Here is an 11,263-nt window from a genome sequence, read left to right on the forward strand (position 1 = left end):
CTGATGTAACAAAGCGCACCCGTCGCCTCTCCTTCAGCTGTGAGGTCTCGCTTCCCTTTTTCGTTTCTTCTCATCTTCTCATGGACACGATCCAGGCATAAGGAGTCTTATTCTGAAGAAACATGACAATAAAGCGAAACAGACTCCACCCTGACGGGTGAGGAGGCAGAGCCGGGTGGCCCGTGTGTGAGGGGCTGGAGAGGACTCCGTCCGGGACCCCCTGCGGCCCCGCTTCCCTGCTGCCCTCCTGCCGCGGGCCCGGGGCCAGCGCTGCGGTCAGCCGTGACCCCACGCAGCCCGAACCTCGCGCGCGGCCTCTGAGCATCCCTCGGGCTGCCGTCTCCTCCCGTCCTTCCCTTGCGGCCGCCTGGCTGTCGTGGTCCCAGTTCGGTGTTGCCTGGTTCCCGGCGGCCGCCTCCCGCCCCTGAGTGAACGGTGTTGTCCCAGGTCACCGCGGCCGCACGGCCGGCGTCCTGGCCAGCATCCTGTGTCTCCTCGCGGCCGGGCTTGCGGTTTATCTCAAAAGGAAGACGCTGGTCCGACTGCTGTTTACAGACAAGAAGACCCTTGAGAAGCTAAGGTATGGAGAGCGGGGGGATGGGGGGGATGGGGGGTAGGGGGGCCAAGGGCGTGCAGGCCGCTGCCCTCGCCGCGTCCTCTAGGGAAGAGGAGGTGGCCTCTGCGGAGAGCAGACGGTGGGGTTTTCTCACGTGTCCGCCAGGCCCACTGCCTCCTCCTCGCGCCCTCACACCCTCCGCGCTATGACAGACAGGCAGGCGGCCGGAGTCTCGCCCAGGGGTCCCCCACCTGGCGTTAGTCTCTCTAAGGCGCGGGTGTCAGTGCTCTCATCAGGGGTTCGATTCACACGTGTTCAGGCCGCGCCGCGGAAACGCCCTTTGTCCCGAGCGTCCCCCAGGGCACCACGCCGCGAGCCTGGCTTGGAGAACTAATTTAACAGGATCGGCAGGGGCTCTGGGGAGAGAAATCGGTATTTCTTGTTGAATCTTGCAAGAGCGTTGGGTAATGTTACCTTTGCATGCTCACCCACGCGGACTTTAAAACATCAATAACCTGTCTGAGTACCGTAGTGAACAAAGCAGGAAAGCTGAGGCGGCCGCAGGGAGGGCGCCTGGTGAGCAGGTGTGCGCTGTGTTGCAGGTGCGTGCGCCCGGCCCGGCCCCCCGGCGGCTGCCAGCCCAGCCAAGCTCCCCTCGCGCCCCTCAGCCAAGGTGTGATGAGGAAGCCAGCGCCGTCCAGCTCAGCCACGGTGAGTGGTGCACAGGGAGGGCGCGCTCTGAGGCCCTGGGTCCCCAGTCCAGGTGAGGATGGGGCTCTGAGGCCCTGGGGTTCCTGGTGCAGGTGAGGATGGGGCTCTGAGGCCCTGGGGTTCCTGGTGCAGGTGAGGGTGAGGCTCTGAGGCCTGGGTCCCCTGTGCAATGCTGAGCCAGCACTCAGTTCAGCAAAGGCCCCTGAGGTGGTGGCAGGGGCTGGAGGGGGCTTGCTGTGCCCCACGGAAGCTCTACAAGGCCCTGGGGGCCAGGGGAGGGGAGCAGCTATGGTGTGTGCACACAGGGACTTGGGCTCGGCGGTGAGGAGGAGGAACCGCTGACACACAGTGTGATGGCCCTCGAGATAGTGAGGCCGCAGGAAAGAAGCCGGGCCAGGCAGAGTGTGGCTCGTGGTGCCATTTGTAGGAAAGTCTAGAAAACGCGGGCTCACTCAGTGACAGAAAGCAGGTCCCGGTTACAGGCGGGGGTTTGGGGGGGGGGGGTCTCTTGGGTGATGGATGTGTTCATTATCTCGCTTCTGTGATGGTTGCATGAGTGTGGACATATGTCAATTTTTACCAAATTGCGCGTTTTAAATATATGCAATTAATCACGTGTCAAGTGTACCTCGGGAAAGCGGTTTATAGAAAGAAAGGAAGACAAGAGGGAGGGAGGGCGGACAGGGGGCCGAGGCACAGACTTGAGCTGCGTCTGTCCATCTGTCCTCATCGGTCATTGAGACCGGGCACCACTCAGAGCCCCGCCCTCCGGCTGGGGCTGGGGCGGGGGGGGGGGGCGGGGGGGGTTGGGCTGACCTCAGCCCCGGCCTCCGGACACCTCCACGCCGCTGCCCAGCACACGTCCTGGGCTCTCGCCGCCTCGGGCACTGAGCTGTGTCTTATTTTCACGGCTCCTTCTGTGCCCTCGGGTCTGACCCGGGCCTTCATGCTGGCACTTCGTCGGGTGTCTCGAAGCTGTTTGTTAATCAAACCAGCCCTTTAAAATCCACCCCGAAGGGGACTCTCTTTCCAGAGTATCGGGGGGGTGGGGGGGGAGGGTGTAAATCACTAATCTCAGACACCCTCTCAGGACCTCCTTGATTTCTGTCCCTTACCCCACCCTCCTCCCCCGTGGCGGTGGCAGACTTGCAGGCGCTGCTTTTTCCTTAAGGAATCGCACACTTTTTTGTTAATCCTCATCCAAGGGTATTTTTTCCATTGATTTTTTAAGAAAGTGGAAGGGAGGGAAGGAGGGAGGGAAGGAGGGAGGGAGGGAGGGAGGGAGGGAGGGAGGGAGGGAGGGAGGAGAGAGAGATAGAGATCAATGTGAGAGAGACACATTGATTGGTTGCCTCTCACACCCACCCCTGACTGGGGGCCAGGGATCGAGCCTGCAACCAGGTATGTGCCCTTGTCCAGGATTCAAACCCGAGACCCTGGTGCAGGGGCCGACACTCTGCCCCGAGCCCCCGGCCAGGGCAGGAATCACATCCACTCCTGAGACCCGTGTATCATGGCTGCTGCTCTGACCCCGCAGGACAACCCCAAGAGGCCGCCGCAGTGTCAGAACGTTGCCATCAGCAGGCCCCTGCAGGCCCTGGGCCGCCCCCGGCCCCCGTCCCCGCAGCGAGTGCTCCCAACCCTCCACCAGGCGCCCCGCACGCCCAGCGTCCCCGCCAGACCCCTGCCGGCCACCCCTGCCCTCAGGCAGGCCCAGGTATGCCCTCCGCTGCTACCTTGACGGGTGCCCAGGCTCTGAGGCTTGGTCGCGTCTGAACTTGGACAAGTTGCTTTGCTTTTCGTGCCTCTCCGAGCTCCTTGAGTGGTTAAGTGTGATGGTCACGCAGCAGGGGTGGGGAACGTCTGGCCCGCGGGCCGTGTTAGCCCCGCGAAATCATGTGGTCTGGTCCTGCCAAGGCCTTAGGGGTGAGTTAATGAAATATTTGACCAAATACAGCAGGTAGTTTTTTTGTTTGTTTGTTTGTTTTTAAATATATTTTATTGACTTTTTACAGAGAGGAAGGGAGAGGGATAGAGAGTTAGAAACATTGATCTGCTGCCTCCTGCACACCTACCACTGGGGATGTGCCCGCAACCAAGGTACATGCCCTTGACCGGAATCGAACCTGGGACTCTATGCACTGAGCTGAACAGGTTAGGGCCAGCAGGGAGTTTTTACGTTGATCATTTTGTGTGGCCCGTGGGTGATGGGGTGAATGTCCCCGTGGCCCTCGGCAGGAAGCAGGCTCCCCACCTGTAAGCCCTGAGCACAGCCCCGGGGACAGTGGGGGAGCGACACTCTCTAGTGATGTTGGCGAGACGTTTATCGCCAGGGGGGGAGGGTGCCCGTGCAGTGCTGGCCGTAACCGTGACGCCTCTGAGGAGGGCAGGGGCCTGTTCATCACGAGGCCTGGACGTGCGACAGAGGCGGCGCTTGGAGGACAGTTGTGGGGTACTGTGTTGCTATCGTTCATTTTCAAAATTGTTTACAAAAATCTCGCCACTGGCTGAGCCTCCCCCCACCAGACGCAGCACCGTATGCGACGCTTTGCATGTATCATCTCATTCCCACGCTGTTTGCTCTGACCGTGAACGTGACATCACCCGCCACAGGAAACCTGGGTGGGCGGGCGGAGCAAAAACAAGCCGATGAAATGCACAAAGAGACCGTCCCTGGCAACGTCCCGTGGCTCTCCCTGCTATGGTCCAGTGACTTTGTGTCTGTCTGTCCTTACGCGTGCATTTTTAACATGATTTTGGTTATTGTGTGTGTACATTGCTTTAGGTACTACTTCTGCCTTAAAGTAAGTCACATTTACCAAGGCATTAAAAATTCTTTTAAGAGGCGTTATCCTAATGACAGCGTGACATGTAGATACCGCGTATGCTTTTAAGTACTTGACAATTAGTGGGCACGTCTGGATGCTCTAATTTTGCTGTTGTAAGTAGCTCTGCTATGACGGTCCAGACCAGTGGTCGGCAAACCGCGGATTGCAAGCCACATGCGGCTCTTTGGCCCCTTCAGTGTGGCTCTTCCACAAAATACCGACTCTTCCACAAAATACCGACTTCTGCGCATGGGCCACGAAGTTTCAATCGCACTGTACGTGTGCACCCGCACGTGGCATTTTGTGGAAGAGCCACACTGAAGGGGCCAAAGGGCTGCATGTGGCTTGCGAGCCGCGGTTTGCCGACCACGGGTCTAGACAGATACGTTTTGGCCCACCTTATGCCCTCAGGAGAGCTTCCTAAAAGTGAAAATATAACATGGCATAAACATTCTAAGCTTCTTAACATATAAATTAAATAATTTTCAGAACTTTCGTATTCATTTATATCCCATTATTATAGCCCATCTGTCTCAATGTGTCTCACCATAACTTTGCTAGTGCTATTAACATTTCAAAGTTTTGCCAAAATGATTCACAAAACAAAATATTTCTCTCTCTTTTTTTTTTTTGGTCTGCTGGTTTTATCAGTTGCTGAAGGGGCGCTGGTTTCCGACAATAAATGTGTCCCCTTTTAGTCCATGTGGTTTTCCTTCATGAATGTTTGAACTCTGTAGTTTGTGATACACACTGTTCGGTGTTGTCTCTTCTTGATGAATGGGCCCTTTTATCGTTACGTGATGTCCCTCTTTAGCTCCAGGACTATATTTTGTGCCAAAAGCACCCCTGGTTGGAAACTGCTGCTCTAAGGATCACTGTGTTTGTACATAACTTATCACCGTCTACTAGTACCAATATTTTATCCCTTCAAGCGGAATGTGAAAACTGTACCTTTTAGGTTCTGCCTTTGTGATATAGATGTCTTAAACGTTACCATTTTACAACCATTCCGCTGTCATTTTTGTTCTAAAAGCTGCTTTATTTCATGTTATCCTATCTACATTCATTTCCTTTTGACGAGTGTTTGCAAGGTCTGGCTTTTTTTCATCTTTTTACTCTGAAAGCACGCGCTGGGCCGCCGCTCAGACGGGCTTCTCTGCTCAGAGAAAATTACATCTGGAGGAGCCGCCTGGGAAGTTGCCGATCGAAATGCAATTATCTGCTGTCAAACTGGGGTTGGGGGAGGGGCGTGCGCTGGCACCGCTGCCTGCCCAGGGCTGTCGGGCTGGGCTGCAGGCAGAGCTGGGGGCGCCTGGGTTCCCTGGAGAATGCGAGGAAGTGGTGTTTCCTCCGCAGGCTTATCGGCGAGCAGGACCGGACTCACTGGCTGCGGGGAGTCCCGGTCAGATTAGCTCCTTCAGTAGAACAATAGGAAGCGAGAAAAAGCAGCCGATGGCGGATCCCAGGTTGATCTTTGCTGAAGCGAGTGGTTTCCTGGAAGGGCCGATAGACCGTGAGAACCTGCCAGCCTGCTTCTGGCCCAGCTTGTCTGTGCTGCCGAAGTTTCAGGAAGCCAGCAATGGCATGGCGGGGGTGGGGGGGGTGGGGGGGGGGCTTGTGTGTGCGCGCATGTGTGTGCGCATGTGTGTGCGTGTGTGTGTGTGTGCGCGTGCACACGCTTTGAGTGTGGGCTTTATCCTTGTGATGTAAGGATTTTCAAAGTCTTCAGCAGGAGGAACTCAGTGCGTCAGGAGGACAGCATGGTCCCCTCCGGGACCCACTGTGGGTGCCCATAGCGATTTGGCGGGTGCGGCAGCACTGCTCCAAGGAGCTGTCCCGTTTCTGCCCCCGTGTCTTCGTCCTCCCTCCCTCCCCCGCCACCCCCTCCCCCGTCTCTGTTCAGAGACGCTCTTCTCTTGGCCGACACGCTAGGTTGGACACAGAGTGGCGTCCGCTTTTCCTCCCTGTGCCTGGGGAGCACCGGTCGCAGGCCGGAGGTCTGTCTCTTCGTCCTTCTCCTCCTCCTTTGCCGTCGCTTGTGCCCGTGTTTGGAAAGGCCCGCCCACCGGAGGGGCACGCGTTTCCATTTCTCCGCGCCCATGACTTTTCACATGGACGCACCTGCTCCACCCGCTGTTCATTCCCGTGCATGGCACAGAGGAGGGGGTGGGAACCCTGTTTGCTTTTTCGCCGACCGCGTGAGTCGTCCAGCATCGCCTGTGGATCTGCAGGGCAGGGTCTCAGAGTTTGCCGGGCGGGTGAGCAGTGTGAGCCAGGTTGGTGGAGACTCAGCTATCCTGCCGCCTCGGGGGGGGGCCTCAGCAAGGAAACGGGCCTCGGCCAGCACTTCTGTCTGGGAGAAAGCTGCCCCCCCCCCACCGGCCCGCCCCCAGCCCGCACCCTGATCCACTACCATCGCACTGGAGCTCAGAGGGACTGAGTCTGAGTAAGTCTACGCGCTGGCCCTTTAAAAGGAACTGCCTGGGACTCCAGCAGCCTCTGTCCCCCTTAGCCTCAGTCCTGCTGGTTTTTACAGCCCAAGTTACAAGGACTTCTTTTCTCAGCATTGGAGCCCTGGGCTGAGGGGCCAGGTGTGGGGCTGGGGCCCCTCGTTCCTCCACCTCCGAGAGAGGCCTCTGGGTTTCTGTCTGCCACAGGTGGGTGTGGGACCCGCCCCTCCTGAGCCCTGCCCCTCCTGCCAGGCTCGCCGGCTGCCTTAGATCCTGAGAGGCAGGACGGTCTCCTAGAGGCAGGCGGTTCTGAACGCTGGTGGGTCTGTAGTTGTCATGTTGATGTGGCTGTGGGAGTGTGGTAGGCGGTGGGGACGGCAGCAGGTATCTGACCCATCGGGTCAGCCCGGACCTGGGTTCAGGAACCTCCCTGCACTTGACTTCTGGCGAGGAAAGAATTCAGAGCCAAGACTCAAACAGTAAGAGAACATTTATTTATCACGGAGGTAGCAGCCATTCCTAGAAGCAATGGGCTTAGGAAACAAGTTCCAGAGGTAGAGGAAGGGCCCTCGGAGGAGGTCGGGAGGAGGAAGGTAAAGGTATGGGCCTGGGGGGAGGGGGCGGGAGGAAGGGAAAGGCATGGACATGCTCCCAGGATGGGGAGCGCACTGGGTCCTCGTCCTGAGGGCTTTAAGGGGGAGGTGTTAGGGAGGCCCCAGGGGAAGATCTTAATAGAACATTCCGCAGCTTTCCATGGCCTTTCAGGGTCGGGGTCCTCACTGATTGATTGGCGGCACCAGGGCAGGGGTCATTATTCCAGGCAGCTGGTCCTGGCGTCAGCTGTCAGCAGTGGCTGGTTTTATTGCCTTTCTGGGCCTGGAGCTGAAATACAGCTGAGGCCTAGAGTTATCTCTGGGAGGAAAGGTCAGGGGTCCAGGATGTGCGAGGGGAGGAAGGCCACCCTGGGGACCAGGTCCCACCTACAAGTGTCCGTTGCTGGGCTCCCAGGGCTTGCCCCCCCGGTGACCTTCTGGACCTGCCCATGGTCCCTGCTCTGCTCAGGACTGTCTGCCCCCCACAGCGGTAAGGACTGGCCGTGACCCCGATGCAGGAGCCGCCGGGCAGGAGCGTCTGTCCGGGCTCCGCTGCCTGCTGCGGGCACTGTTTCGGGGCCCTTGTGCATGGGCTGGGTGCGGCTCCAGTGTGGCCGGAAGCTGCCTCTAGGAGGGCTGGTTCTATGCCTCCTGGGAGGTGCAGGCCAAGGTCAGCTGCTGCCTGTGCCCAGCCCAGGGCCACCCGGTGTGAGCTACAGTGACCCGCTGATGGTCGCCGCTGGTGCCGGGCCCGGAGGTGCCTGGGAGAGGCTGAGCTGGGACCGAGGCGGCTGCCTGGGTGCCGGGCCTGGGCCACTTAGCCAGCAGGACTGGGCACGCCTAGGCCAGGTGCTGCTTGTTGGAGAGAATTTAGGAAAGTCTGAAGCAGCGGTTCTCAACCTTCTGGCCCTTTAAACACGGCTCCTCATGTTGTGACCCAACCATACAATTATTTTCGTGGCTCCTTCATCACTGTCATGTTGCTACTGTGATGAACCGTCATGGAAATATCTGATCTGCAGGATGGTCTTAGGCGACCCCTGGGAAAGGGTCGTTCGACCGCCAAAGGGGTCGCGGCCCACAGGTTGAGAACCGCTGGTCTGAAGGGAGTGAGAGGAGCACCCTGGCCTGGGGTCACTTCTCCCGCCTTCCGGGTGACCCCTGTGGCCAGGCTGGCCCGGCCTCCCTGGCACGAAAAGCAGTGCCCACGGGGGCTGGAGAGCCGACCCCTCCCTCCAGGTCCGCTGCTTCCGGGGCCCACCCCTCCACGCTGGCCTCGGAGACGCGAGGGGGTCTCGGCCTCCGCTAACCCGGGGCCCCCTCCGCCCCGTCAGGCCCACGGGCAGCAGCGGGGTCCCCCCCCGCCCCCCGGCGGCCTCTGTGAGCATCAGCTGCTTGCTGGCTCCCTGCGAGCCCTGCCCCGGGCGCGGCGGGGGGAGCTGGACGGGTGCTGTGCTGACCCCGGGTTGGGAGTCAGAACTCGCCGTTTGGGCTTTTGTCACGCTGGCGGCCCCTAAACCAGGACACATCAGTGACTGATAACTAAACAGCCATAAGCTGGCGCTGGGAGGGCCCAGGCCACCCGGACGGAGCGCCCGCCCCGCTACCTCCAGTTTCCGTGATAAAACCAAACCTCCTGCGACCCGTCCTAACCTAGCGCTCACCGCCAGCGCCGCGGTGGAGCCTGACTCTAACTTTCGATACTTGTCCATCCGGGGAGCAAAGCGGGCAGCACGGCACCGTGATTTAACCCCGAGCCTTCCCGTTCATGGGGCTCACGTTCATTCCGACGCCGCACACCGCACCTCCCCGTGGAGTTCGGCCCCCTGCGGGCCGGGAGCTGCGTTCATTGCCGTGGCTTATGGCCCGGAGCTGGCTGGCTGGCCTTCCTGGCTCACCTTCCGGTGAGCGTGAGGCCTGGGTCTGAGGTTTAGGAGGAACCCGGGCGCCTCCCGACACCGGGACCGGCCTCTGTGGGCGAGAGCCTCACAGCTGGGACCTGAGGAGAAGGTGATGTTTAGAAAGATCCCGCCAGCTCCTCCTTCTGGGTCTTGACGGCCTGAGAGGGAAGACACAGGAGCGTACCACCGGGTGGCCCTGGCCCAAACGCACGGCCGTGGCCCGTCCTCCGAACCCCAGATGCTGTGGGGGGGCACAGAGCTGGAGAAAACCAGGGCGAGGTTAGCCGAGGGCAGCCCCGCCGCCCCCTGCAGGTGAGGGGTGGTACCGAGGAGTGTGCTCGGGAGCCAACACCTGTCCCTCCTGGTGACACGCCATCTCCGCGCCCCACTTTCCAGGGGCCGGCGTCCTGTCACCGCTCACAGCGCGGGGGTCACACCCCAACTTGTGGTTTGTTGCAGGGGACCCGGAAGCCCAGCGCCCCTCAGAAGCCCCTGCCCGCAGTGCCTCTGAGCAAGACGGCCCGGCTCGCCTCCGCCAGCGCCCGGGGCCCGGAGTCGGGGCTCTGCCTGGCACCCCTCAGGTTGGTGTGGGACATGCCTTCTCTTCCCCCCTCCCCCGCCACACTGGGGCTGCGACATCAGGCCCTGATTTCCAGGACCGGGAGGGGGTGGGGTCTAGGCCACGCTCCCTGCACTCCCACACGGGGGGGGGGGGGGGGCGGCGGGGGGGGCGGGCAGGAAAACCCCAGGAGGCCGGGTGAGCGTGTAGTCACCGTGTGTCCGTGTCACTCTAAGCCAGGGCCCCAGGCACCCAGGGGACTAGACAGAGACCCAGAGCTGCGGCTGGTAAGACAGGCCATGTCCCCCCGGGAGACATAGAAGAGCCACCACGTGACGCAATGTTGTGAGGGCTGGACACCCCCCCCAAACCCTCGGTGGCCTCTGCCAGCCCGGGTCCTGAGAAGTAAGGGGGGGCGTCAGATGAACTAGGGGACGATGAGGAGTGAGGCTAAACCAGCTGCGGGTGGGGCCACCCTGGCTTAGGGAGCATCTGGGGACTCACCTTAGAGACGTCCCGCAGCCGTGGTCACCGCACACCGTCCGGAGGACAGGGACTCCGTCCTGGCGCGCTCACGCTGGGCGGGTACCATGGCGCCGGGCCAGCCGCACGGGGTTCGAGAGTATCATACACCCAGGAACTGGGCGAGGAGGTGTCCCACCTGCCGCTGGTACAAATTAAACTCTACTCTCACGGCGACGTAACTCTGCCTCCCCCTCTCTCCACGCAGACCAGCTCCCAAGCGCCCACCCCCCGCGCCCCGGCCCGCCCACACCGCCCCCTCCAACTGAGAAGCCTGACACCTCCCGGCGGAGACAGTCTGCACGACGTTCAACTCCGGTGGAGTTGCCCTTGTACCAGCCCCTGGACTTTGGGTCGAGAACCGCGGTCTGGGGGTGCAGCCCCCGTGCTCTGGGCTGTGGCTCAGGTCCTCGTAAGTTATTAATTTATGCGGCTGTCCCGTGCGAGGCGCCGTGGGCCTGTCACCGTCACCGAGTTCCCCTGGCTCCTCGCAGCTTAGTGAACCTGGGCGGCCACGCCTGGTGGGACTGTGGAGGGGACGGGACTTTCTGCCCGGGGCTTGTGGGAGCGCAGTCCCCAGCTGGCCAGGCTGTGGTCAGGGCTCCAGAGGCCCCGGGGTACCCGGGGTACCCGGCCCCTGCAGGCCAGAAGGGGGGCTTCCGGGGCCCTGGCACAGCTGAAAGGCGGCCCCTCGAAGCCCGGGGTAGCGGGAGGATCTGGCTGCTGGTCAGGACGCCTGGGGAGAACCTGGGTTTCCAAGAGGAGGCGTAAGGTGTGGGGCTGAGAGGTGGCCTTAAGCTCAGCGGCCAGGAGTGCTGTGGAGCAGGCAGGATTGCGCTCTCGCTGGCTGCCCGCCCTCCGCACCTTCCTGAGGCTGCGAGAGGGTGATTCTCAAGAAAGCGCCCGAGCCCCTGCACCCCCTCCCCGGTGCCATCCGGAGAGACACCAGTTCCCACCTCGCCTCCTCCCCTGGAATCGCACACAGGGGTTCTGTGTTCGGACAGACGGACGGGACTTCCTGTGGGACCGTAACTATGTTCAGATGTGACCAGTGACCAGATCCGGCCAGTCAACCCCACAGACCAAGCATGTCAAACTCAAAGGCGAACACGGGCCAAATAGACGAGGCGTGCGGCCCGCGGG

General features: G+C 60.9%; 1 protein-coding gene across 1 annotated transcript in view; it reads left to right on the forward strand.

The window, feature by feature from the left end:
- The window catches only part of ADAM12 (ADAM metallopeptidase domain 12), a gene marked incomplete at both ends in the record, with an annotated part of 151,416 nt that extends 141,027 nt beyond the window's left edge, over positions 1–10,389 (forward strand). The window contains 5 exons of the mRNA XM_081104541.1: positions 448–580; positions 1,159–1,267; positions 2,805–2,984; positions 9,499–9,620; positions 10,329–10,389. Of these exons, the coding sequence (XP_080960667.1) occupies positions 448–580; positions 1,159–1,267; positions 2,805–2,984; positions 9,499–9,620; positions 10,329–10,389 (605 nt within the window). The remainder of the gene's footprint in view (positions 1–447; positions 581–1,158; positions 1,268–2,804; positions 2,985–9,498; positions 9,621–10,328) is intronic.
- Positions 10,390–11,263: the final 874 nt, after the last annotated feature.

The sequence above is a fragment of the Myotis nattereri genome (assembly GCF_964212035.1).
Source record: "Myotis nattereri genome assembly, chromosome: 13".
NCBI lineage: Eukaryota > Metazoa > Chordata > Mammalia > Chiroptera > Vespertilionidae > Myotis > Myotis nattereri.